Below are 27,838 nucleotides of genomic sequence, written 5' to 3' on the forward strand. Positions count from 1 at the left end.
GTAGGGAGGAGGCAGCCGGGTACTCTGAGGCCTCTGGCCCCCTTCCCTGGCCTCCCCCAAACCCTCTGGCCCCTGGGAGAAAGGCAGTGCTTCTTCCCGAGCTGTGGCCAAATCCCAGGCCCCACTGTCAGCACACCACCCTTGCAGGCCTCGCTGCAGCTGAACCCTGACCTGGCCCCCACCTGAAGCACAGACCGCTCACTTCCTCATGTCCTGGCTGTGACCTTAGACTCTGCAGCTCGGAGTCAGAGCCCCGAACTCCAGGCCTGGCAGCTCACCCAGCCTCACCCCGAACTCCAGGCCTGGCCCACTCTGCTCGGGCCCTGGGCAACTGACCAATGTAACCGTGCCTCGGCTTCATCATCTGCACGGGGACAGCTGCTGTACCTCTCGGAGAAGACATGCCTGGCCCACGGCAGCACTCCATGACCGAGAACCGCGTTCCTGGCAGTCAGGCCCACGGCCAGGGAGGGCGGCATGTTGTGGCTGCCTCGCCTTGGACCAGCCTCGCCTTCTTCGCTCCACCCACACACAAGATACCCCGTCTGTGTGGCTGGCCCCCAAGACCGGCCAGCGCTTCCGGCTCGTGGCCTCTGCTGCTAATAAGTGGACTAGGGGATCACAGAGCAGACACAGCCTCAAGGCACAAAATCGCTTCGGCTGCCATCCCTCGCTTGCACAGCCTATACCCAGCAGTCTGTCTCAGTTCGGGTCCTGTGTGCTTCCCTTATCAGCAGAGGTGGAAAGCAGAGCCTCAGGGGACGAGCCTCTGGCTAGACTTCAACACCAGGTACAGGATGTGGTGTTGGTTTTCACCGTTACACTATATATGGTGAGTGGTAACTTTTCACTCATGGTGGGCTATACCGTTTCCCTAGAATATTACTTAAAATACTGAATAATTAGCATGGGCATGCACGGCCACAGCATGACTGTGACCGGGACAGGCTGGGCACATGAGGTTCGAGAAGGATCCCTGGATGGTCTGGGCAGAGGCCCCAGGATACTAAGCAGGCTAAAACCCTAGTGTGAACTCAGCACTGTGCTTAGCACCTTCTGGCCCCTTTTTGAGGAACCTGGTTTTGCCCATCCGTAAAATAAACCAAACAGCCCTACATGGCCCTACTACTCTGAGGCTTTTGCCTTCTAGTCTGATCCTTCTGGCTCTCAGGAGAGGAGAGAAGGGTCCAGACTAGTCCAGGTCACGGAGGGCAGAACCAAGCCAGACCCCAAGTCAGCGCCTGGCCACCTCCTTACCCCAAAAAGCCATCTGCTCCCTGGAAAACATGCAGAGGGTACAAGTGCCCCCTGGGATGCCCTGCTATCCTGCCTGTCCCCCACGCACATCCCTGGAAGGAGCGATCGAGCCGCTGGGAGGTGTAGACCCGCTGTCTAAACCCTCCACCCCCAGCAGGCGCAGCAGTGCAGCACCTGCACTGTGCCTTTAAGAGACTGAGCCCTTGGTGCTGGGATAACCTGTTGCTATGGAGATGGCAGCCTGCATCCCTGCAGTGGAGGGCAGCAGCTGTGAGCACCCGCATCCCTGTGGTTGGAGGGGGCCTTCTAAGCCCATCTACACCCTTGCCTCCTCCCAGCCCACCATCATTCTAGCACCCCTTCCCGAAGTGGGCCTCTAACCCCACTTCCATCCTGCCAGAAATAGTCCAGGGCAAGATTTCTGGGGCACCTAAGCTGTCTGGAGGGAAGACGAGGAGGGAGAATGCCTGGCCTTCATCAGCAGGTTCATGACGTGGGGCGGGGCTGGCCTCCCACCCTCCTCCCCACTGGCCCTCTCAGCTTTCTCCTTTCACTCAGCCACATGTCTATACTATGATCCTTCTTCCTTGGATCCTTCCTCCTAAGGAGGTGTGCACACACAGAGTCTGGGTTCCCACAGGACGATGACCACCACCTGGCTGGGTAAGAATGTCCCTGCTAATGCATGGCAGTGCACAGATCCTCCCCGGCCATCCTTACGCTGTGAATCTGTTCTAGAGCTGAGGAAAGGCACTAAGAGGCGGTTCAGTGACATGCTGGGAAATGGTACAGTCTGGATCCAAACTCATGCCTTGCTGACTCCAAAGCTGGGGCTCTTTCCACAGCGTCCCCGCCACCCCTACCCCTGTTTTGGTGGCCTGGCCTTGCCAGGAATGGGCCCCAGCTGGGAGGAGCTTTCTGCATCCTCTCACTGTTAGATGGCCTCACTGTCTAGGATAGTGGCCCAGGGAAGAGCCAGAGTCATGGCACAAGACATTAACCCTCCCATGTACCAGCTGGCCACGATACCCACAGCCATGTGCCTGATCTCAGCTTCTGCCCAGCTGGGCCAGCCTTGGCAAGGGACCTGCAGCTAACACGTTCTGTGCTGCTCACCCACCCCAGGCAGAGCCAAGGTTGTCTGGGAGCCTCTACGTTCCACTATAACGCCAGGGTCTACAGCCGCACCCCCAAAACAGAAATGGGAGGGGGCCGTAGACAAGGAGAAGGAGGGGCAGAACTGGGCAGGAGGAGGCGGGAAAGGGCTCTGCTGTCCCTGCAGACAACTCTGGTATCCCTTACCTCCCCCAAGCTTTCCCACCTCCATGCCCTTCCTGTGCCCTTCCTCCTGCCTGGTATACCCTTCCAGCCACAGCTCCTAGACACAACTGAGCGTCTACACCTTCTGTCCCAAGCAGGCCGAAGGCCCTCCCTAGCCCAGAGCTCCACTTCCCCTGCCAGCATTACCCCTGGGGGAGGTCTCCTCTGGAGACTCCTCTCCCCCCCACACCTTGAGTGCTCCTCCAGGCAGCCCCTTGCACCCTCTTCCTCTCAGGTCTGGCACCCTGTCTCTGCCCCAGAAACACAGCCCGTCACTGTCAGGTCCAACCACAAAGCAAAACACCCAACAGTTCAAGGATGGAATAGCTTTTGCCTTTACCCAGAGGTTCTTCAGGCTCCTGGAACTATAAATAGTCATTTCCCCTAAAGCATTTAATATATGATCAGATCTATAAGAAACCAACTACAACAGTTCCAGGCAGAGTCTGGGGCAGCTGCTCCCTGACTTATTTCGGGAAGTTGGCTGCCAAAGACCCTTAGGGTAGGGGGAAATCCCCAGGGTCCTGTGTCCCAGCTCACCCTCCACTAGGACACCAGATACCTAGGTAGCCAACCAGCAATGAGCTATGAATGGCGAGACCCAGGGCTTCTGGGCAGAGGGAAGGATGGGGGTCCTCTAGCCCCTCCTGAACCTCTTCATACCCTCAATGGCCTCCCATGGCCCTCAAGAGAAAATCCAGGTTCCTCACTGCCTTCCAAGGCCCTGTGGTAGCTGGCTCTCCCCTACTCCCTCTCCCCACTCCTCCAGTTAGGTCCAAACACCATGCCTCCTGGGCTTTGCATATGCTATTCCCTCTGCCTGGGGCACTCCATACCACATGCACGCATGCTTTTTATGTAGCTAACTCTTAAATATCCTCCATGTCTCAACCTGGACATCTCCCTTCCAAGATGCCTTCCCTGAGCCGACTGGGTAGGTGCCACTGTGAGGCCAGGCCTCTGTCAGCGCAGCTGTGATGGCCGTGCCTCACTGCGGCTGCTTACCAGACAGACCCCGCCACGCACCATCCCCTCCGCCCCAGACTACGGGCTCTGGGAGAGCAGAGGCCGCGCATCACAGTCTCCCTTATGCCGCACAGAAACCTGCTCCAGAAAAATGGGCTGTGTGTGAACGGGAGAGCGAAGCCTCCCACCACATGCTCTCGAGTGTCTGTCCGTGGGCGTGCACGCGTGTGTATGTGTCTCGGGCCAGGGAAGGTGACACCCCGCCCAGTGTTGCGGCCTCACAGCCACTGTATAAAAGTAGCACTTACTGCACAGATTATTTCTGTCTGCCTCGGGTCTAACCGTGCTCAGTGTCAGCCAGAGGCGTCCCCAGAAGGTCCGGCCGCCCACAGTCCTCGAGTGCTTGCTGTGTGCCGGGCACCATGCTGAGCGATTTACGTGCCAATCTGGTTGAATCCTCAGTGTTTCTAGCAGCAGCTCCTGTTCCAGCACCTCCGCGGTACAGGTGAGGAAACGGGCTCAGAGAGCTCAGAGCAAGCTGCCATGGGTCACACAGCCAGGCAGAGGAGGAGGTGGGGTCTGAACGGGTTCAATGGGGTCCAGGGGCTGGACGCTGAACTGCCAGGCGGTGCGACCTCTGGTGCGTGGGGTCATGCGGGCTAGAGATGGGCCAGAGACGGGCCAGAGGTGGAGAAGCGTTCCTGTGACATCAGGGTGAGAGAGGCTCAGAGACTCTCCGGGCCCACTCCCACTGGGAGATGGCCCACGTCACACGGGGTAGGGGGCACTGCTTCTGGAGGCTGAGGGTGCCCAGAGAAGGCTGCCTTACCAGGTTGGAAGGACCGGTCATGACCCAAGAGGCTGGGGCACTGAGAGCGCCGGACCCTCGCCTCAAGAATGCCAGGAAGCTGCCTCAAAGGGGCTGGGTGCTGAGAGGATAAAGACTGGGCAGAGAAAGGGCAAGTTCCCCGCTCTGGGGAGGCCTTAGCAGTTGTTCTTCAGGAACACCAGGAGCCCCTTCCTGGCCTTCCCCAGTGCCCCAGCCCCTTGACCACCTAGGATCCAGCCAGCCCAGGCCCCTTCCTCCCCAGAGCACAACTCCAGCGCCTTCCTACCCTGGCTCCGCCTGGCGAGGACACCGGCTTCCTTCCTGCTCCCACACCACGGTTCTTCTTTCTCAACAAGAAGGCAGGCCCTTTCTCCCTCCCCTCTCTCTGCTGGTGGACAACGGCCTGGCTGACAGACCACAGGCATCCAAGCGGTGCAAGCCCAAGGGCTGCCTCTCCAACCACTTCCAGCTCTGCGCCCCCGGGAATCAAAAACCAGCCCCTCCCGGGCCTTCCCTGGTTGCTGTCCCATCCAGGTGGCCCCAGATCCTCGGCACCCATGGGGGCTTTACTTCCCCCTTTCCTAAAGGAAATCGGCTCGGAGCAGGAAGGGCTCGTCTCCAGGAGGCTGGCACTACAGCAGCGCCTGCCCCCGGAGGCTGAAGAGACCGGATCGCCTTTCTTTGCTCCCACCTTGCCAGTGACCTCCTTCCCACGGGCCCTGGCCTCTGCGGTCCACTGGGCCTGTTCTTCCTCCCCATCCAGGGCACTCTGGGTGCAGGGGCTGTGTGAGCCTGTTTCACCTGAACACCTCAGAGTAGGTCTTACCAGTCCCACCGTACGAACAACGAAACAGAGGCTTGGGGAGGTTATGTGCTTTGCCCAAGTCACACCGAGGAAGCAGTGCGGACAGGATCCAAACCCTGGCAGCCTGACCAGAGAGGTCCCTTCTGCCTCCCAAACAACCAGACCGTGTCCTGCTGTCCTGTCCTCACCAGTTCAGCCTGGGTGTCCCCTTCTCTCTCGTAACCTCCCCTTCACCTCCTCCATCTTGGCCACCACTCCCAGAAGCCAACCTCTGGCTCCCCAGGAACCAGGGAGGTGTCTCACTCCACTGGTGGGCCCAACAGGACCAAGTCCTTTTCCCTTTGGGAGAGGCCCTGGCTGAGTCCCCTCCTCCTGCCTACCGAGCCTTACACGGCGCACAGTCCAGGGCAGGGTTGACCGGTTCATCCATCCCCAGGCGTGCTGAGTGCCAGCCACAGGCTAAGTGATGGCAAACGCACAGGGCCAGACAGTGGCCCACAGGGTCAGCTTTAGGGCTGCTGGGACCACCCTCTCTTGGTTCCCAAGTGTCCCGGGACTAACGAGTACCCCCTGCCCTGGGGAGACACCTCCCACTGATCACAGCCCCGTGTCCTACTAAGCACAAATGGAATCAGTGTGTCTTTTTCAAGTCTGTGCTCCATAAAGCCAGGACCAATCAAGTTGAGCTTGGTTCAATCCCCTTACCATACCCGCAGGTAAACTGAGACAGAGAAGTCCGACTCTCCAGCTCACCAGCCCCCTGGGGGAGGGGGTGGACAGAGTAGGGCGGACCTCAGCCTGGGGCCAGCCCTCTCCCGCACATCCACGGCAGCGGCTGCCTACTCACCGTGGCCGTCTGCTGCTGAGTGGCCTGGGCCGCAAACCGTGCCACATGGTTGACGATGGGAGAGAAGTTGGTGGGACCATAGAAGCGGATGTGGGGCAGGCAAGCTGAGTATGCCTGGGCGATGCCATCCACACCTGCCTCGGAGAGAAGACTGCATGAGCCTGGTTCCCCCTTCAACCACCCTCATCCTATTTGCAGACCTTCCCTCTACTTCATGCTTGCCCCAAATGCTCCTACAGTGGCCACTGCGTCCCATGAGACCAGATGCTCCCAGAGGGCAGGGCCAAGATGCTATAAAACAAACAGCCCTGAATATGGAGTTACACAGACCTGAGTTCAAATCCTGCCTTTGCCACTTCTTAGCTGTGGGACCTGAGGCAAGCTGTTTAATCTTTCTGAGCCTGTTTCCTTGTCTGGCAATGGGACTGATAATCTTCCCTCTTGGGCAGCTAGCCAGAGGGGGACTCAGCAGGCTCTTCCCAGAGAAGGGACTTGGCAGCTAGCCATCTTGAGCTCCATTCTGGACGTGCTATGGATTTTGTTGGTTGCTCACGGTGGGTCGGTGGCGGGGGGGGGGGGGTGTGAACAGAGATGCTTACACAGCCCCTGCACATAGTAGGTGCTCTGTAAACGGCCACCATTATAAGGAGAATATCCCACAGCCTTGTGGTCCTGCCCCGGGGCCTCTGGCTGGGGAAGAAGCGGATCGACCTGATTTTGGACAAAGTCTCTGGAGACTGCTCCAAACTAGACAGAGCCCAGGAGCAATACAGGCTACATTTCTGGCCAACAGACACCACGGCTTCTGAATCACAGCATCGTTCTCAAGTTGGTGACTTGATGCATTTCCCTTCCAAGTACAAACTGGGCCCAGCTTTGGGAATCCCCAGGGAAGGCAGATGCTACATCCAAGCCAAATCATAAGCTGGTAGGGGTGCCCGGGTGGCTCAGTCGTTAAGCGTCAGCCTTCACCTCAGGTAATGATCCCAGGATCCTGGGATTGAGCCCTGCATCAGGCTCCCCGCTCAGCAGAAGCCTGCTTCTCCCTCTCCCACTCTCCCTACTGTGTTCCCTCTTTCACTGTTTCTGTCAAATAAAAAAAAATTTTTTTAATTTTATTTATTTGACAGACAGAGATCTCAAGTAATTGGAGAGGCAGGCAGAGAGAGAGAGAGGAGGAAGCAGGCTTCCCGCTGAGCAGAGAGCCCGATGTGGGGCTTGATCCCAGGACCCTGGGACCATGACCTGAGCCGAAGGCAGAGGCTTAACCCACTGAGCCACCCAGGCGCCCCTAAATAAATAAAAATCTTAAAAAAAAAAAATCCTAGACTGGAAGGTCTCATGATGGCAGCACCCTCTTCCATATCCCCCTGGAGCCCCCTTCCTCCTCCAAGTTTCTTAACTGATTCTGGAGGCTCTGAAATCCTCTGAGACCGAGGGGGTAGGGTGAGCACAGGCACCACGTTCACTGCCTGCCCCTTTCTGCCCCCACTCCCACACCAACAACCTTCTGTCCTTGAGTGGCAAGGCTCTTGGTGGAAGGCAAAGGGAACAGGGTAGGGCAGAGCTGGGCTCTTCCAGCAAGGCCAGGTGGGGGGGTGGGAGGTATAGAATTTGTTGCCCTTACCTCCTCCTGTTCTACACAGGGCTTCCTGTCAACGCTTAAGTCTCTCCTGACCAACCCAGTGAGGTGAACTAAGCAGGTATACTCCCTGGGGCAGGTGAGGAAGCAAAGGCCCAGAGAAGTGCTGTGATCTCTCCAAGGTCACACAGCCAAGAAAGGATCCAGGACCACCTGACTCCAACCTCCAGCTCTTCCCTGTCATTATGACCAAGCATGAGGGGAAGGGGATGGGAGAAAAAGACAAAACCTATACTCTGCCCCTCCCTCCGCCCAGGGCAGGTGCAGGTGGGCTTGGCACTCACCTGAGCAGAAGGGATTGGTGGGGTTGAAGTTGATGGCAAACTCATGGGAGACCTGAAATGTACAGAAAATGCTGGGTCGGCAGCCTTCTGGCCCTGGGTTTGGGCCCAGGGCCCACCCACAGCCCGGCCAAGGCTCCCTCTGAGGGCACCTGGCTTTTCACATCCCATCCCCACCCGAGGTCAAGGCTATTGATCCCGCCCTCAACATCTGCTTTCACCTCCACAGCTGGGGCTGAGCCACACAGAGAGGCCCAACTACTCTCACCCCATAATGGGTGCACATCACCCCAATCTCTTGCGGGGGGTGGTCAGCACTGCCTATGCCTCCCCACCCCACTAAGAGTCCCAGAATGGGTCAGAGAGGCCTCTGGGGGCATCCAGGCAGGTGCACTTGGACTGCCCCTTGGTCACACCGATCACTGAAGTTCCTACCACTGAAGTTCCACTACTTGGGCCCCACGGGCTTTCCCCAACTTCACAGTCAGCATGAGAGCTAGCAAAGGAGCCCGCATTATGCCAGGGAGCCCAACCGAGGGTTAGCAGACAACCTGCTCAGCGGGGCTAGGGATCAGGAGGCATCCTGGAGCAGGGGGCACAGAGGGCTCGCTCAGTTCCCCTGGGTGCCCATCCTGTTTCTCTGCCTCCAGCCCCAGCTCCCAGTCATCCTGCAAGAGCCCCAATCCCAGAACACAGAGGAACACTAATCAGACACTGTTTCAGGCCACAGTAAGACTGTGGTGGCTACAGAACCTGGGGCCTTGGGGGGGGCCACAGCTCAGCTGGAGGCCTCCCCACGCTCCCTCCCGCTGCGGTCTCAGGCCCACCCAGCCCCCCTCCCTACTGCACACCACACCCCACGTTCAGAGCTCTGCAAGCACCCCCCTCGCTCCTGGCCATGAGTTAATGGGAAAAGGTCTCTTACTACCCCATTTCCAACTGATGACGCAGGACACAGAATGGTCTAGAATGTTCCCAGGGTCTCACATTTACTGAAGGACAACGCTGGGACCAGAACCGAGGTCGCGCTGCCTCCTGATCTCACGTTCCCGGAACCCACTAACCTCATAAGGCGCTCCTCTCCGTAGGAGGGTGGACAGTGGCGCCATCTTGTTTGTGTCTGCGCAGTGCCCTGCCTCGGGAGCTGCGAGAGTTCTGGGCCCAGTGAGGTTAATGTGTGCCCACGGGGGAGGGCGGAGGGCTTGTTCTGATCTCCGAAGTGGTGCACAGAAGGCCCTACTTGAGCTAAGCAGCAGAGATGGCGGCCACACAGGTGGCCCCACTTTAGATCATCAGCCCCGGGCCTCACCACCACGCCCCTTGCTCTCTAAAAGCTGTGGCTGGGGGCGCCTGGGTGGCTCAGTGGGTTAAAGCCTCTGCCTTCAGCTCAGGTCATGATCGCAGGGTCCTAGGATCGAGCCCCGCATCAGGCTCCCTGCTTGTCAGGGAGCCTGCTTCCTCCTCTCTCTCTGCCTGCCTCTCTGCCTACTTGTGATCTCTCTCTCTGTCAAATAAATAAATAAAATCTTTAAAAAAAAAAAAAAATAAAAAAAAATAAAAATAAAAGCTGTGGCTGGAGGTTCCTCCTGGCTGGGGGAGGGCTGCAGGCCACCTGAAGAGCTGGCCCCCAAGGAAGCTAAGCTACTCTGAATTAAACTGTGTCAACGGTATGGAGCGGCTGCCTTTGTTTCTTGGTCTGAAAGTGCCTTCCCAGACTGGAGGATATTTACTGACCCTCCTCTGTCTTCTCACACTCTCCCATGGGTTTTAAATTAGGAAGATGAAGAGGTCTAGGGGAATATCTACCAGGTGGGGGCTTTACCTGGGTACAAACACTCCCAGGCGTTACCAATGTGCGGTGCTGGAAGGCCCCACCAAGCCCAGTGTGCCCATTTCACAAGTAAACAAACTGAGGCCCAGAGAGGAAAAGCCAGGTGCCAAGGCCACACAGCAGAACAGGCCTAAGACCTGAGTCCCCCATGCCTGGAGAGGGAGTTCGGAGTCCTGCCCTTGCGGAGCCCTCCTGGGCCAAGAGGGGTGGGACTCAGCACGGGGAGTTCACCCCAGTAGGGCCCTAGAGGTGGTGGGTGGCCTGAGAAGGCCCTTCCCTGTTTGGAGGGAAGAGCCTTCTGTTCTTTGCTCCCTCAGCCCTAAGGGCTGGCATGGAGCCAGTCCCCTGATGTCCCTCTTGGGTCTTCCCCTTGCTGTGGGGCCCCCTTCACCCTGTCCCCTGTCTCTGGGCTCCAGCTGTGGGGGCTGGAGGTCCTCATTGCCATGGCAACCTGATGAGCCTCTATAGAGACTAAGAGGGGGGCTCCTACTGAGGGGCTGAGAGAGGAAAATGGTTGCCAAGGAAACCAGCCTTCCCGGGCCAATGATTTCCCGCAAAATCAGATTTTCGGAGATTTTAGAGACCACGGGGGGAAAACCCCCTCCTGATAAGGATGGAGTAATATTCTGCTTTCTGGGCCACCCAACCTCTTCATTCCTCACTCCTCCCCCCTCCCCTTTCTTTGCAGGAAGGCCTGGTGGTCCAAGTGAATGGGGCTGTGAAGGTCACACATCCAGCCCAGAGGCCCCTCGGGTCACCTCCTCCAGCAGCTCCACTTCACAGGTAGAAAGACTGAGGCCCAGAAGGGGTCAGGGAATGCCCAGGTGACACCAGTGAGCCACAGCAGAGCCAGGCTCCGATCTGGGAGACAGGTGCATGCCCCTACAGCAGCCCAGTCCCCCCACCCCCATGCTCACTTCCCTGGTTTGCCTGAGAAAGGTCGGTAAACAGAACAAGTTCCCTGGAGGCCCTAAGCCAGATTAGTGGCCCCTGGGGACCTGCTGGCCACAGGTCTTTGTTCTGGGACTCCCCGCTGCCTTCTGACAATCAGTGCTTCTGTTCACCCAGCCTGGGCCCTGGTCAGTGGGTTACTTAAAACGCTGTTCCCTGTGGCCTCGGTGGGGGTTGGGGGGGGGCAGGGCATGAGAGAGGGAGCTGAAGGGATCCCAGAGGGACAGTCCTCTCCGAGTCTCAGTTATCCCAGCCTTACAGCGGGGAGGTACACAGCCTGGGCTCTTCCCCACCCCAGCCCTTTCCTCCCACCTGACCCCTCTCTTCATTTGACCAACTGTGGCTCATTCTGAACGTCCAGGCTTCATGTTATCTCCTCAGGAAAGGCTTTCTGAGTCCCTCAGCTGCAGACCAGGACAGGAGTCCTTTTTGGTGTCCCCGGCCCAGCCCCAGGGAGAAACAAAGGTCCCAAGGGCAAGCGCTGATTCGCAAGGCAAGTTCCTTCCAGCTTCCCATCCCCAGAGAACCAACAACACCTCTGTCTCCGCAGGCTGCTAGGCCCCAAATTCACTCTGTCAACAAACAAGGACACACCCAGCGTATGCCAAGAGCTGGGACACAGACAGCAGGAAACCAGGGGCTCTCCCGGACTGTTAAGCTCTGGAGGGAGACGACAAACAAGCAAACCCACACGTACAGATGTGACCATCAAGTTCTGTGAGGACAGAGACAGGAGAAGGGGCTGCCCATGAGCTCCCTCAGGGAAGGCCTCCCAAAGGAATGCCCTCTTGGCCTCTAGTGAAAAGGAGAACAGGCCAGCGGAAGGTCATGTGCAAAGGCCCTGAGGCGGGAATGAGCGGCAGGTTCAAGTGGCAGGAGCCAGGCAAGTTAGAACAGGAGGGAGGTAAAGTGCTGGCAGGGGAGGTGGGATGCAGCATCAGTCCTCACACAGCCTGGCTGTGGCAACCCTCCTGGCACCACTGGGCACTCCAGCCTGGCCAAGCCCCGAGCCTCCCCAGAGTTGCCCTATGACATTTCCAAGGAGGCTTTTGAGTGAGAAAACATCTCATTCAGCCAGAGTTCTTTCAAAGCTGGCTGGTGTCCTAGCAATGGGCTCCTGCGGGGGCCTTGCTGGGCCTGGCCCCACCAGCCTGCCCCGCCCCCAATGCCATTGCTGTCTGCCCAGAGGCCCGGCTTTGGTCCTGCAGGATCCTGTCCCCTACCATACGATGGCCAGCAGGCCACAGAGCCACGCCCTGAAATTTGAGGTGAAGACTGTCCTCCCCCAGGCAGGATGGGAGGGAAACGCTCACTCTGGAAAACAGCATGGGGCACAGAAGGGCAGACAAGAGGGTGCACCAGCTGAGACACGCAGGCATGGGAGCCCGGTGTGCCCATCCCCAGGCTTCTCACTGGAGAGGCAGCAGATTCTGAGAATAAACTTAAGGGTCCATTTGCCCAGCTGGAATTAAACATGGCCTTGGGCAATTCACCTGAGCCTCTGATTTTCCGCCTGTAGAATGGACAGGACTCTTTCTCTTCATCTCTCCATCCCGCCCATCCTCACCCCAGCCAGTCCCTACTCAGCAGCGGGTCTGCAAAATGACAGCCGGCTGAGAACACCCCACACAGACCCCGCAGGGGCCTGCTATTTACCATGTGTTTGAGGCCCTGCACAGCTAGCTTCCCACCCCGCTAGTCATGGCTCTCTCCATCTTCCACTGAGAGTCCATCGTGCCCACCTTTGCTGTTCCTCCACCTCGCCCTGCCCCTCTTCCTCCCAGGCTTTCACGGGTTCTCTCTGCTCTGAACACCCTCCCTGCTCCATCACCACCTCTAGTCATTCTGCAAACTCCTCCCTCCCTTACCTCAGACCCTGCCTCCTCCAGGAAGCCTTCCCTGCTACCCCCAGGCCAGGTTGGGGCCCTCCTCTGGGCTCCTCCCAGGCCCATGCTGCCCCATCTCAGCACTGATGACCCTGCCTGTCTTTGGAGACGCCAGACAGAATATAGGATGCCCCGTTACGTGTGAATTCCAGATAAGCAATGGGTAACTTTTTAATATCCCAGGCAATATTTAGGACATACTTATACTTAAGAAGTTTATCTGAAATTCAAAGTTCACTGGGTGTCCTAGACTTTTGTTTGCCAGATCTGGCATCCTACTTGTCTTTCCCACCTGACCTGAATACCAGGGGACAGAGGCCATAACTGTTCCGCTCATTTTTCCAGCCTCAGTGCCTGTGTGAGGTTCAGGCTGAGTCATGAGTGTGGGTTAGCAGTAAATCCAGAGAAGGCAGGGAGGCTGGGTCCCCAGCCCCTTCCAAAGCAGATCCAAGAGAGGCCATACACACAAATCCCACCTTGACCAAAAGGAAACAGTCCAGCTCCACTCACCTTCCAGTCCGGGGGTAACTGGGCTCCAAAGCCCAGAGCCGGAAACATCTTATCACTAATCAGAGAGAAGAAAACCACTATGAGACAGCAGGACAGAGGCCTTACCCGCCCACACTCACCCCTCCCAGCCCCCACTCAGGGCTGGGCCCCCTCCTCCTGGCACACCTCCAAGGACAGAAGGAAAAAGCTCACCACTTCTAGAAAGAGCTCTGCTGGAATGATCTACCGAGATCACACCCACCTGTAAGTACCAGATGGGGCTTGACCCAAACTCCATCTGCGGCAGACATGACTAATCAATCACAGCACTTCTAACACTAAGCACTTCTGGGTGTGGCTTCTAGATCCTTCTCACACTGGGACCTCGGGCATCCACCACACCACAGTCGTTATGGAAATGTACTGCCTGTCTCTCAACCTCCCTTTTGTAGCTGGGGAAAATTCTGAGAACCCTGGCTTAGCTTTAAGGCCCTTCATCATCCAGCCCTAGGATCTACTCTCACCTGCTTCCCCCTGCTCTCCCTTACATCCCACTGCCCCAGTCCCGGCAACAGACCACTAGCTGTGCCCCATACACACAGGGCACTCCCACGCTCCAATTTCAATCATGTTGTGCCCCCTCTTGAACTACTTGTCCCCGGTCTGTTCCCTGTGACAAACTCCTACTCATCCTTCAAGGCCCAATTCCAATGGCCCCTTCTCTATGTGGGTTTCCCTGAGACCTGAGACTCCCTCTCTCTCTCTGGTGCTCCTACAGCTCCTACCTTACAGGTAAGCTAGTCTCTCAGAACTCCAGTGACTTTTCCCATCTTCCTCCTTGAGTGGGAATTCCTGAGGGCGGGGATCATATCTCACTTGTTCATTCCCTCAAGGTGGATACTGAGCAATCCCCTCGCTGTTGTGTGAGGACAAACTGCCAGGGGCTAGGACAGACACAGGGTGACCAGTGAGGAGCGATGGAAGTGATCTGGACAGGAGGGGATGGTGGTCTGAACAGGCTGGTAGCGGTGACGGTGGGAGAAGGGGTTAGACTGGAGTGTTTTGAAAGGATTTGGGGAAAGAAGATGAGGGAAGGAAAAAGCAAAGGGTTTTGGGTGAGTGATGGTGGCTCTCACTGAGATGGGGAAGAGCCTCAGAGGGGTAGGGCTGGGGCAGGTGCCCAGCACTCACTTAGGCCTTCCTTCCTAAGTCTGAATGCCCATGAAAAGGCTCGGTGAAGGGACTGAGAGGGCAGGTGGATACAAGGGACTCCCAAGTGGCAACAGCAAACTCCTCCACCCAACTATGTAGATAGGGACTTTCACCTCGCTTGCCCTATGTGCTATACCTCTCTTAATGTGGCCAGGGATCACAGTAACCACCACCCCCACCCTCCGCAATTGCCTTGGGCCCTGGGAGTCAGACCCTGGTCCTCAGGCTTCCTCTCTCAAGGAGGCCAAGTGCACACAGGATTCCTGAGCCTGCTATTGTTTCTGCCAAATCTCTGGTACTTGTATCTTCCTCTCGGTGTCCTGTGTTTCGGTCTCCTGATCCTTCCACCCTCCAGCCTGGAAGTCCCAGTAAGCACCAGCTGTGGCAAAGATGCCATAACCTTCAAGTGACTTTTGTTTCTCCAGGGCCACACCCCCTACACAGCTTTCCTTCACTGACTTTCCACTGTGCCTTCTACCCCCACCCCCCACCTTAACCCAAAGATTTCCAGGAAGCATGGTCATGGGAAGTGGGCCCACATGGGCTGGCTGCTCCTTCCAAGTTCCTGGCAGGAGTGAGAATATTAGGACATTTGGTGCTGGGCCCAGGAATCAGAATGTCTGGGTACTGGTCCCCCTAATCTGTTTGACTGGATAAATTCTCTAGGCCTGCATCCCAGGCTTACATTTCCCCAGCTCTCAAAGAAAAAGTTGCAACGATAGCAAACAAGTTTCATTCTCTATCTTGATTCCTTTTCTTACTGACTCCTTGGTGTACCATGTGCAGAAGGATTCCAGTGTGGATCTGGCTCCACAGGGAAGGGATCAACAATCGACTAGCAATGTCTGCCACAGGTGTAGGAAGGGGCAATAAGGCACATATACCAAGTGTTGCCAGTCCCAGGTTTGATGATCTTTGGGTCCCTTCCAGCTCTGACAAGCCGAACTTCCCAGCTGGATGGAGCTGGAGCTGACTTTTGGAGTCCCTCCTCAAGCTTACCTGTCATAGTCCTGAATGATCTGCCCAACAGCCCAGATGGCCGACAGATACTCGTTGGTGCCCATGGGGTTGATATAGTGCAAAGAGGAAGGGTCGAGGGGGTTCCCGTTGGAGGCTGTGAAGTCTATCCCAACCTACAGAGTAGGGGGGAAAGGCCAGAGTGTGGCCAGAGATGCCAGCTTCCTATATCATCCTGGGGGAGGGAGGTTGATGGGACATGGGAAACCACTCACCTCCCTGTGCCAACCCACCCTCCCATAAGGTGGTCTGAAACCTGGCAACTGCATCACTCCTTTAGCTCTAATGCTGTCTGTGGCTCCCTACTGCCCAAGCAAGAAGTCTATCACCCCGATGTGATACAAAGTCAACTCATAGTCCCAAATGCCTTTGTTCCCCTCACTGTCACTGCTCTGTTTCCACTTCCAGGCCTTTATTCGTGAGGTTCCCTCTACCTAAAGCCTCTACCTTTTCTCCCTCTCTCATTCAGGCCCAATTCGGTTGTTGCTGTCCCACTGAAGCCTCCCTAGACATCTTACCCCCACCCCAAGCCACCTCCACTTTGTCCCTCAGACCCCCAAGGGGCCCTGGGGCTGCCTGGCAGGCCAGTGCCCATCTCCCCAGATTGGGTGCTCGCTGTAGGCAACACACATGCCCCCAGAGCCAGGTCCAGGGCAAGGCAGACCTTACCAGAGAAGGGTCTCCCCGGGGCTGAGGCTGAGATCTGCTCTCTCAGCCCCCAGGGAACTCCAGCGCAGCCCCTGGAGGGCCAGCACAGATGGGGCGGGGGGTGGGGGCATCTAGGGAGAGGGATGGCCACCTTGGAAAGTGGTCGCGTGGGGTGGGTCAGGCAGAGAGAGGTGCTCGGTATCCACTTGGTGAACAAAAACACACGTAGAAGGAACAGGAGGGCCCAGACTCTCGGAGTGAGGGGGCAGTGGTGGCCAGTGGGGTTAGAGGTCAACAAGGCCAATCCCCTGACTCCACAGAGTGGTGCAGATGACCTCCAGTCCCACGGGATCGAGAGAGGGTGGCGGACAGTGGTGAGGCAAGGCAGGGAGGTGGGCAGCCATGCCCTGACCTGCAGTGAAGCCCGACTCAGGCTCAGCCACTTTTGCCCTCTCCTCTGGGCCACACACACTCCCATTGCCCTGGGGAAGTCCTTCCTGAAGTTTACCCCCAGTCCCTCCTGCTGCAGTAGTGGCCCAAGCCCTCAGGGAGGGCCCTCACTGGGCTGGGGGTGGGGGCCAGGGGGTGGCAGGCAGAGCCTTACAGTGAACATGAGCTGGCAGCCTCCCAGGATGTAGTCCAGAAAGGAGTAGTCCCGGTTTATCTGGAAGGAAATCAGGGGAGTCAGTGGGTCCCTGGACTGTATCTGAGGGCTAGCCCTCCACCTGGCCATAGTTCCCAAGAATGACCTTGGGGGAGCTGATTGCTTTGGGGCCCTAAACCTTGGTAGAGTCAAGGAGACCAAGGGAAGACCTGGGCTCATTACAACCAAATGCAGATCTCTCTATAACAAAGCCCTCAGATCAACCGTGTGGGTGGGACACACACACACACACACACACACACACACACACACACACACTCATTCCAGGCAGGGTCCCAGGGTCTAGTGTCCATTGTACCTACCAAATACATGGCAGAGAAAGTCTCAATTTGTTGCTGTTCAGTCCTGAGAGCCCTCTTTAGCCCTGAAGGGCCTCCACCCTGAGTAGGGAAAGACCAGGCCTCCAGGCCGAGGCCTTCTGCTATCAAGGGATAAGATGCTAACACGCCCTGCTTGTGTTGATGGTCTTTGCTCCTTTTGGGAAGGATACTGGCCTCCCATCTGGGTGGAGTTATAAGGGGGTTCCTTTCAAAATAAATGTATTTAAGGGAAAAAAAAAAGAAACCAAGAGTGGGATGGGGAGAGAAGGGCTGATCACAAAAAGTAGTAAGGCAGGCAGGTGACAAAAATCGCGAAAGGGAACAGGAGTGACAGAAGCTTGAGGAACAAGGACCCCACGCCACGATGCTGCCAGCTGCTAGCTTAGTTTTCCCAGGGCACTCTGGCGTCGTGACCTCACTGAGCAAGTGGTTACAGAAGCCCGTCAGACTGCATATTCTCCAGACCAGGACACGGAGGCCCCGGGGGTTTGGGGGCTGGAGCCGGTACAGGGAGGGTGCGGGGACTCGCTGCCCCAGCCTGGGCTACCTGCCCGAACACCCTGCCCGATCCCAGCAGATGCTGGCCACCCGGCATCCAGGGATGGCCATGACCACCGCTGCTGTGAACTTCGCTCCCTTTCCAGGCCTTAGAGGCCCCAGCTGTAGCACAGGAATCACGGCGACCTGAGCCCTCAGTGGCTGGGCCCCTGTTGGACGTCCCTCCTGGGGAGCCGCACATGCAACGGGCAAGCCACCAGCATGGGAAGCAGTTACCTTCCAACCAGGAGAGGCCCTGGAAGGTCATCTCATGCCCTCGTGAACCTCCTTACATCCCAGGAATGTGATAGGAGACTAACCCTTCACCTTTGTTTTTTAACCTTGTTAACATCCCCATTCTACAGATGAGGAGACTGAGGGCCCGAGAGGTGAAGTTCAGAAGATCCCAGGGTTAGGATGTGGCAGAACCAGGATTTGAATCCAGGCCTTGCCGGCTCCATACCCAGTGCTCTGTCTATACCTTCTGTGGCGATAGTTCCCTGTATGATCCCCACCCCCAGCCGGGCCCATACTCTGGGCCCACCCCACTGGCTCACCTTGCAGGAACGCAGGATAATGATGCCCGAGTTTTTATAGTTCTTCTTCTTCCTTTGCTTCTTGGGGTTGATGCACTCAAACTCCAGCTAGAAAACATAAGAGAAAGAGAAGCTCAGCTTGGGGCTTCCCTGGGTGACTGACCCTCTCCTGGGCCCCAGGATCCCCTCCACAGTGCTGACCAGGGGGCACGCTGCCTCCTCCAAGAAGCCTTCCCAGATGGCTAGTGTGGACTCAGAAAGGTTCTGGTGACCTCAGGCTCACATGGAGCTGTGCTTCCCTGAGGTAGGAGGCCCTCCATCTGCCCCCCACCCCAGAGGATGACTCATCAACATCAAGTCCATTCATACACCCAGAACCACCACCCAAGGCCCAGCTTCTTGCAGTGAGTTAAATGGATGGCTCCTGAGTGCCCACCACATGCTAGGCACTTTACCAGGACCACCCCATCTATTTCCCACTCTCCCCTCTGCCCCATTTGACAGATGGGGAAACTGAGGCTCAGAAACTGGATGTCTTACTTAAGGTCATACAGCCAGAGAGGTGGGGTCTGAGCCCCAGTCTGCCCAATTCTAAGCCTGTGTCCCTCACCCGTCCCCTGCTGAGGTTTCAGGGTCACACACACGGGCCCATCTCACCGGGACGCCATCATGAGCCGCACACATCTGCGACACCGAGGTCTGGAACTCGCCGATGAAGTCATGACCCCCGTCGTTGTCATAGTCGTAGCACATGACCTGGGGTGGGTCCAGTGAGGTCACCCCAGAGCAGCCCCTCACAGCTGCCTGGGCAAACCCCGTGTCTTCCTTTTGCTGGTCCCTCCCCCTATTCTCCACCATCTGCCTTGTTGGCCTGGGATGATGCCGTTAGCTCCTGAACTGCCTCCTGCAGGAAGCCTTCCGCGATTGCTGGGAAAAGGAGCACCCCAGCAATATAGGTTGTACACTCTGGAGCAGGAAGCTCGACTCTGCACATACCTGTCACTCAGCTCCTTCTCTGTCTGGGGCTGTGGCCCACCTGCCTTGGTGGGCCATGGCCTGGGGCCCTCCCTAGGGGCGTTCCCCAGGGCAACCCTGGACATCTCTCTTGTCTCCCTAGACTGCTATTTTCCTTGAGATGGGCACAAAAAATCCCAGCTTTCCATCCTCTCTAATCTAGCTGCCACTCCCAGGAAGAAGGCAGGAATTATCACACCCATTCCACCGATGGATAAACTGAGGCCTTGAGAGGGAAGCACTGGTCCAAAGTTTCACTGGTCCAACAGAAGATCCAGAACTAGGATTCAGGTTTCCTAGTACCCTGCTCAGGGATCCCTGCCCCAGCCTCACTGATTCCCTCTCCCTTATCTGCTCTCAGACACAGTGCCTGGGGACTGAGGTTCCAGAGAGATCAGTAATTGCCGTCCTCATCAGAGTGATAACCCTTGGTTGCCTGCACACCCGCTGTCTCAGCGGGCAGCACTGCAGCCCTCTGGGGAGAACTGGGTAGTCATTCTGCTCCTGTTTCAGAGAAGGGCACACGGAGACAGGGGCCTTGCCCCGATGGCTCAGAGGGTCAGACACATGTGAGATGAGAGCCCAGGTCCCCTGCCTCTCCCCACTACCTATGTTGGGTTCTCCACCTTAAGAAGAAAGAACTTTGCCAAGGCATCTCTAGAAAGCCCAGGAGAGCCTGGGAGGCTGCGGCTGGGGGCGTGGGGCACAGGGCTCCCTCACCTGGATGGGCTTGTCCATGTCCCCATCACACAGGGACACCAACGGCACAGTGAATGGTTTCCATACGGGGTCCAACGTGTACTTGATCACCTGCAGCACAGGGAGGGCCAAGTGTGAGCCCAGGCCCAGGGCAGCAGAGCTCTGGGCTTGGGCTGGTCCCATGGGGGTGGCAAGGTAGAGAGGCCCATAGCCACGTTCCTGGGGATGGCAGTGAGCATTCCTTTGGCAGGGAGGGAGCAAGTCCTTGAGACGCCTTCACGGCTATTCCTGTTCCCTGCGTGGCAGTGACCTCACAGCCCTGTTCTGAGACCTGGGGTGGGCAAGGGTGGCCAGACCACAGGCCCCCTGGCTTAGAGCCCCCAGAGTCCTGTGCACGCACCTCAGTCCTGTGAACCAGCATCCACTTGCCGTCGTCTCCCGGTTTATAAAACTCAAGAAATGGGTCTGACTTTCCGAAGAGGTCCTGGAGGAAGCAGGAGGATGCGGGTGAGTGAGGCACGGCTCTACCAGATTCAGACAGGGAGGGGGGTGGGAGCCGTGGGCAGCACCAGCCCCCTGGGGCCAACCGGCTCAGGCAGGAGAACCATCCCATCCTGGGGTTACCAAAGCCTGTGCTCAGAGACCCCGAGACCTGGAGCCTGCAGGCACTACAACTCAGATGGGGCAGGACTTCAAAAGGTTGGTGGTTCCCAGTGCCTAGGGATGCCCGGGGCAGGATATGATTTTAATTTATTCTAGCGGGAATCTGAAAAACTGAAATTATCCCAGCACATACAAAAGGGGCAGGAGGTCCTTTATTGATTTATTTTTTAAAAGATTTTATTTATTTATTTATTTATTTGAGAAAGAGAGAAAGAAAGCATGAGAGGAGGGAAGGTCAGAGGGAGAAGCAGATTTCCTGCTGAGCAGGGAGCCAGATGATGGACTTGACCCTAGGACCGTGGGATCATGACCTGAGCCAAAGGCAGTTGCTTAACTGACTGAGCCACTCAGTGCCCGGGATATTATGTCCATTAAAAATTTATTTATTTAAGTTTTTAAAAAGCTTCAGGAGGGGCTCCTGGGTGGCTCAGTCATTAAATGTCTGCCTTTGCCTCAGGTCATGATCCCAGGGGTCCTGGGATTGAGTCTTGCATGGGGCTCCTTGCTCAGCCGGGAGCCTGCTTCTCCCTCTCCCTATGCCCTTCCCCCTGTTTGTGCTCATTCTCAAATAAATAAAAATAAAATCTTTAAAAAAAAGTGTCAGGGAGGGGCGCCTGGGTGGCTCAGTGGGTTAAAGCCTCTGCCTTCGGCTCAGGTCATGATCTCAGGGTCCTGGGATCGAGCCCCGCATCGGGCTCTCTGCTCAGCGGGAAGCCTGCTTACTCCTCTCTCTCTGCCTGCCTCTCTGCCTGCTTGTGATTTCTGTCTGTCAAATCAATAAAATATTAAAAAAAAAAAAAGTGTCAGGGAATATTCAGGGAAAAGAACATCCCTGGCAGCGGGAATAGCAAGTGCAAAGGTTCTGAGGCAGGAGGATGCCTGGTGAAATCCTGGGACAACAAGGAGGCTGATTTGGCTGAGGCAGAATGAAGGTGGGAAGAGCAGAGGGGATGAAGTCAGGGGGTTCCAAGGACATACCCAGTCGGGCCCTGTAGGTTACTGTCATTACCCCAGCATCTACACTGAGATAGGGAGTCCCCAGGAGTAGGTTGTCAGTTATGTGCTGAACACCTCTAAATAATGGCAAACTCATTACCTCAGTGGTAAAGAGGTCTGAATTTAGGATGGCCTGAGCTATGGACTTGTTGCTGGATGGGGGGCGATAAACATGATGGCCAGAAGCACCAGGACAAGGCCCAACAACCCTGGGCTGGGGGACGGATACCGCTCCCTGTGGCAAACCCCCTTCTCGCCTGCCTTACCTTCTTATCCAGCCTTCTGCCCGCCAGACTGAGTGTGATGACCTGGTTGTCCGACAGCTCCTGGGCAGCAATCTGTGAGGCCAGAGGAATGAGAGGGTTGGGACCTGCCCCTTGGACTCCCCTGGCATCCTGCCAGGCAGTGAGCACAGGTACCCAGGGGTCAGCTCTCCAGGCCGAGAAGGGGAAGGAGAAGAGAGGTAGGACCAGGTGACCCTGGATGTGCCTCTTTCATCTTCTCAAAACCTCCATGTCTGCCTCTGGAAAATGGGGTAATCCATGTGAATCTGAGAAATCAGAAATGACCCCGTGCGGCTCAAGATGGGAGGACATGTTACCAGCCATGAGGGGTGGTCTTGAGCCCTGGGAAGGGCTGGCCAGGGAGCAGCTTGACAGGCCCTCTGGGCCCCCATTCCAGACCCCAGGAGCATAGCCACCTCAAAAACCAAGGCACAGGGTATTCCAGGAACCTCACTGGACAGCTGGGGAAACTGAGGCCCAGGGCAGGGACAGGAGTCACCTGAGCTCCCTCTGCTGTCCTGTCAGCTCATACTGCCATCTGTCTTCCATGCCTTCGCCCTTGGCCATGGGCCTGTGGCTCCAACCCAGCCAAGGATGGACCAGCTGAGTGACCTTGGGGCCATCTTGGCCTTCTCTGGGCCTCTCTCACCCCTCCCCACAGAGTGGCAGGGAAAGCGCTCGGGCCAAGTGCAACACAAGTGGGCTGGGTACTCTCGGCTCAGGCTTCCTCTTCCCGCACACCTGCAGGACAGCCTCACTTACAAGCTCCTGGACCCTCCAGAACCACACACAGAAACTGGGTTGGATGCTAGGCTCCCCTTCCTTTCCTCCAGCAGAGACTTGCTCAATAACCTTGGGAGGTCCTGTTATTGCCCCCATTCCACAGAGGAAGGAACTGAGGTCTGGAGTGGCTCCATGGCAATGCGGGTGGGGGCGGGGGGGGGGGGCAGTGTACCAGGTTGGTGTTGGTGGCGGGGAGAAGGAGCTGCTGGTTGGCTTCCAGGTGGAAGGGAGCTGGCTAGTGAAGGTATATGGATGGGGAGGTTCTGAACCCCAAGAAGTGGGGGGTGGGGGTGGGAGGAAATGTTCCAGGTGGCAGAAACAGTGGATGAAGATCAGATCTGGGATATGTGTGGTATGCTAAGAATTCAGTTTGCCTGGGGCGCCTGGGTGGCCCAGTGGGTTAAGCCTCTGCCTTCTGCTCAGGTTGTGATCTCAGGGTCCTGGGATGGAGCCCTGCATCAGGCCCCCTGCTCAATGGAGAGCCTGCTCCCCCCTCTCTCTGCCTACTTGTAATCTCTGTCAAATAAATAAATAAAATCTTTAAAAAAAAATTCAATTTTCCTGGAACCCAGAGAGTAAAGCAAGGTGGGGTTCATCCCAGCCTTGAATGCAAAGCTCCACCGGCCGGGGGGGCCCCAGAGCAGTGGGGGGACTACAGATGAGCACTCAGAGCTTCAGCCTCCCCCCTCCAGCCCAGTTCCTTGAGGAAGCCTCATTAGCCTAACTGCCCCAGGCCACTTCCTCTCTGGGCTCCAGGTCCCTCGTCTGTAAAACGGGGTTCCGGCCTTGGAGGAGTCTGCGAGTACCCAGGACTTATCTGCCCAAAGGGTCCACGTGAGGATGGGGTCATGGCAACCATAAACAGAGCTCCAGGGGCAGGCGGGGCAAAGACCCCCTAGGGAGGGCAGGCAGGGGCCAGGAAGGGAGGGCCTGACAGGAGGGCTATGGTGGCCTTCGGGGACAAGGAGGAGGCCACAGGGGCCTCCGGCAAGCCCCTACTCCCAGCTTGGCGGCCCCCAATGCATCATCTGTGGAGCCAGGAGCCCGTTGCTAAGAGACCTGTTGCTAAGTTGTAAGTTGGGCCTTTTTACTCCAAACAAAGCTGGTGATTATCTGCCAGGGAAGCAGCCCATTGATGGGGGAGGGCAGCGGGCAGAGGCGGAGGGGTGCGGAGGGGGGGGCGGGCGGCTGGTACCGTAATCAAGCCCTTCCCGGCAGGCTTGTCATTCATCAGCAGCAGAGGCCGAGTGATCTTCTTGCTGGAGACGATCTGGGGGGCGGGAGAGAAGAGAGTGGCACTCCTGAGGGTTGGCGGGGAGGAAAACCGCTCAGTAGGCACCACTCACAGCACACAGATGGAAGCACGCAGGCTACATCTCCCCCCGCGTGACTGTCCTCCCGTGAGGCAGCCAGCAACCATTGCTAACTCCACTGGGCAGTCCAGAGAAGTTAAAACACTTGCCCGGGGGCCAACAGCTGGCCTGGAATCCACCCCAGTCCCACCCCCACTGACTGGGTTGCCCCCAAGGCTCTTGCAAGGGTCACCTCTGGAGGTACCGGTAGGGAGTTGAGCCCCCTCACAGCCTCCCCTGAAGCCATCTACAGAGCCCCCCTGACCCCCTGCAAGGTGCGATCCGTGATGGAGATCACATCCTGACTCCCCTTACATTTCCATGCTCCACATACGGAAGACATTCACACAGCGCTCAGCCAGCAAGACCGCATAGACAGGGGAAAGCAGAACACAGTGTTAAGCGGTCCTCCACCGTCTCTGTACACCCCATTCCCGCACTCTCCAGGGGTCACCCTGGTTCTCAGCTTCTGGGGGGGGAATGCCAGTGTTTGTGCTCCTCCGTGCACGTTCCCATGCCCCCCACCCCCCATGCTGGTTTTCCTCCCCAGGCCACACTCACCCTTGACCACCTGCTCTATGCCTTCATTGCCCATTGCTGGCTCCCCTGCCCTGTGGATGCAGCCCCTGGCGGTGCCCAAGGGTGCCGGAAGACCAGGAGCTGAGAAAGGCTGGGCTGTGGTTTGGCACATGTGAAGCTCCTTGGGGCCTTTGCACTAGTCCAGAGCCTGCCCCCCACCCCGCCAACTCCAATCCTGTCCAGAGCCCCTCCCCTCCCAAACTGCAGCTCTCCCCAGGCCCTGGCCACCTGCTCCTCTTTCTGGGCGAGGGGTGGCTGCCCGGGTATCAGGGAGGCCGGCTCACCCTGCAGCAACCCCCTCCCCTGCTACCCCTGGAGAGCGGAAACCCCCCCCTCAGGAAACCCCAGGGACACCCCCTATTTCTCTCACAGCGGTCAGCCCTGGCTTGTTCCATCCCCTCTCCTGGAAGGTCCAGGCCATTTTAGTGTGCCCACTTCCCCCACCAGCCCCATAGCTGGTGGTCATAGGTGGTCATCATCAGCCCCAATTAACGTTCAGGGGCACGGGGCTCGCCCAAGGACACACAGCTGTCAGGATGGTTGGTGCGAGGGGCTCCTAGCCCCTCAACCTCCCGACTCCATACACTCACCAAGAACGCAGTGGGGCAGCGGGATCGGGGGAAGCGTGGCTCGCAGAGGGACTGGAAGTTGCCCGAGTTCACATAGTAAGCCAGCCACCAAAACGGACTCCCGTGGCTGCCTTCGTTGCCAGTCAGATGCTCCCGCACCAGGAACCCAAGACCACATCTGATCTATTTCTAAGAACCACAAGTTCCGGGCGCCTGGCTCAGCACTTTAGCATCTGCCTTTGGCCCAGGTCATGATCCCAGGGTCCTGGGATCAAGGCCCAAGTCGGGCTCCCTGCTCCCTGCAAGGCCCAAGTCGGTGGGGAATCTGCTTCTCCCTCTGCCCCTGGCCTTGCTCGTGCTCTCTCACTCTCACTCTGCTCTCTCTCACACATAAATAAATAAAATCTTTAAAAAAAGAAAAAAAAAAGAACCTTTAGTTCTGGCCACGCGGGGTCCCCATTCCTGTGCGGCAACAGCTTGCTGGCAGGGTGTTGTGTTTTCTGATGGGAACTCTTTCAGCCTGGCCCCAAATCATGAGGCTACTGACCCCCTTTGGTACCTGCGGGCCCCCAGGGCTAGCTGCACTTCTAGGGCTACCCTGGAAGCCATCCAGGAAGATGGGGCTAGGGGAAGCAGGCAGCAGGGGAGACTCGCTCCAAGGGAATGCCTTGGTCTTGGCAGCAGCGTGGTGTCGGGGGTGGGAACTGCCTTGCCCTTGCCCCCCCCAGCTCACCGTGCCCAGGCTGCAGGAGAACTGGCCCAGGAAATCATGCTCATCCAGCTGTGTGCTGGACTTGTCCTGGTCGAATAGGGCGAACTTGAGCTTCTGCACCTCCTCAAAGTGGTAGTCGAGGACGAACTTCTTGGAGAATGCGGGGTTGAGGTTGTTGATGGCGGTTTCCGTCCTGTCATACTGGCAGAGGGGCAGGGAAACAGGAGCCCGAGTCAGGCAGCTGGTCCAAGCCTTCCCAGACTCCCCGGAATCATTCTGCAAACTGGCTGAACACGAGGCATGGCCAGGCACTACTCCCAGCTCACGGGTGAGGACACTGATGCACAGAGAGGTTAAGGGACTTACCCAGGGTTGAACAGCTAAAGGCACAGTGTCAAGATTTGAACCCAGGTCTGACTCTAACACGGACACTCTGAACTCTTTGGCCCTGGCACCATACCAGCTGCTGGGGGTAAGAGCTGCTGGGGGGGAAGAGTTCGAGGCGTGTGTCTGCCTGGGTAAGTGACAGACAGCAAGCCACTTTTCCCCTCAGGCCCTCAGTTTCCAGTTCTGTAAAACGATGGGGTTTGACTCTCAGTGGTTTCCATCCTTTTTATCGTGGAAGAACCCTTTTTTTTTAAGCCACATCTTACATGGAAACTGAGAGGCAGAACAGACAGAAGGAGGGGACCTGGGCATTGCACAGCCCAACAGCCCTCATCTACTGAGTAAAGGCAGAGCCTTGTCCTGTGGGTCAGTGGTGGGGCTGGGACAGGAACCCTGCCTCCTGGTCTCTCTACAGGGAGGCCCCAAACCGCAGAGTGTGGGTGATGGTCTATTTTGGGGCCCGGGTTATGTTGATTTTTCCTCCCACCCTGTCCATTTCCGAGGGCTGGAGCAGCAGGGCTGGAAGAGGTCTTGGCCCTGGGCTATTTTTAGCAAGGGTAGCCAGCCTGGGTGAGAGAGGGATTGCCCAGGGGTGGGATGTAGTGGGGAGGATGCCATTCCCTGAGGGGTGGGGGGAGCTCCAGAGACCTGGCAGAGGGGACCAGGATGCCCCAGGCACACTGGCTTCAGTCCTCCACCCTTCCCACTTCTGGCTGCACTACCAATGCACTGGGTGACATAGAGGAGTCCCTACCCATTCCAGGCCCGAGATGTCCCTCTGTAAAATGGGTCAACAACCTCGGCACCATTTCCTTGGCATCATAAGGAGCCAAACGCCTGTGGACAGTCTTTGTAAGCCACAGTTTGCTCGGTGGGATGCCCAACTGTGGCTCAGTTAAAGAATTATTAAACACAGATACATATTCTGGAAATTTTACACACGCATAAAACCACCTCAATGGCTAGACACCAAACCGCTGGCCAGTTCTCTCTGATAGGCAGGTTTCCCACTGTTCTGTTTTCTTTAGGTCTGTCTTTCCTAAATCTACTACAAGGAACACAGACCCCTTTTTAAAGGAAAAACAAAGCAACTTTTAGAACTTGAAAGTGTTAATGGTTTGGATTTCTCAAAATCCGTTCAAGCTGCATCTTTTCCCCAGCCCTCGGGCCAAAGTCTTCCAGCTCAGAAGTCCTTGGTACCCCCACTTCCCTAGTTCTGGGGCTCAGCAAGGTAAGCAGGGGGGAAAAAAGACACCTCATTTCACAGATGAGGAGACAGTCTCAGAAAAGAACAGCCACTTGTCCAATACCACACAGCAGGGAATGACAGACCTGGGACATGCTCCAGCTCTGGGACCAAAGCCTGAGCTCCCCATTTCTCTGTCTGCTCCTCACTGACTGTGCGTTCATTTAGGAGTAAATGTGGAAAGTTATTTTAAAAATGGAAGCAGGAGGGGCGCCTGGGTGGCTCAGTGGATTAAGCTGCTGCCTTCGGCTCAGGTCATGATCTCAGGGTCCTGGGATCAAGCCCCGCTTCAGGCTCTCTGCTCTGCAGGGAGCCTGCTTCCTCCTCTCTCTCTGCCTACCTCTCTGCCTACTTGTGATCTCTCTCTCTGTCAAATAAATAAAATAAAAAAAAAATTTAAAAAAAAAGAGTCAACAATATATTAAAAATAAATAAATAAATAAATAAATAAAAATGGAAGCAGGAAGGGTGCCTGGGTGGCTCAGTGGGTTGAGACTCTGCCTTCGGCTCAGGTCA

At 56.8% G+C, this 27,838-nt stretch overlaps 1 protein-coding gene and 1 long non-coding RNA gene across 3 annotated transcripts in view; one reads left to right on the forward strand and one right to left on the reverse strand.

The window, feature by feature from the left end:
* Positions 1-27,838, reverse strand: part of CPNE2 (copine 2) — a 45,826-nt gene that overhangs the window by 2,072 nt on the left and 15,916 nt on the right. For both annotated transcript variants that reach the window (XM_045989165.1, XM_045989164.1), the window contains exons 3-14: positions 25,711-25,890; positions 23,673-23,747; positions 21,677-21,748; positions 20,152-20,235; positions 19,773-19,862; positions 18,696-18,794; positions 18,060-18,146; positions 16,586-16,645; positions 15,316-15,449; positions 13,126-13,180; positions 7,951-8,002; positions 6,025-6,158 (exon numbers count right to left, since the gene is read on the reverse strand). In XM_045989165.1, the coding sequence (XP_045845121.1) occupies positions 6,025-6,158; positions 7,951-8,002; positions 13,126-13,180; positions 15,316-15,449; positions 16,586-16,645; positions 18,060-18,146; positions 18,696-18,794; positions 19,773-19,862; positions 20,152-20,235; positions 21,677-21,748; positions 23,673-23,747; positions 25,711-25,890 (1,122 nt within the window). The remainder of the gene's footprint in view (positions 1-6,024; positions 6,159-7,950; positions 8,003-13,125; positions 13,181-15,315; positions 15,450-16,585; positions 16,646-18,059; positions 18,147-18,695; positions 18,795-19,772; positions 19,863-20,151; positions 20,236-21,676; positions 21,749-23,672; positions 23,748-25,710; positions 25,891-27,838) is intronic.
* On the forward strand, positions 5-27,814 carry LOC123931706. Its single transcript, XR_006816289.1, has 3 exons — positions 5-4,469; positions 16,163-16,172; positions 27,790-27,814. It is a non-coding gene; the product is annotated as an uncharacterized LOC123931706 (long non-coding RNA).

This window comes from Meles meles, chromosome 19 (genome assembly GCF_922984935.1).
Source record: "Meles meles chromosome 19, mMelMel3.1 paternal haplotype, whole genome shotgun sequence".
NCBI lineage: Eukaryota > Metazoa > Chordata > Mammalia > Carnivora > Mustelidae > Meles > Meles meles.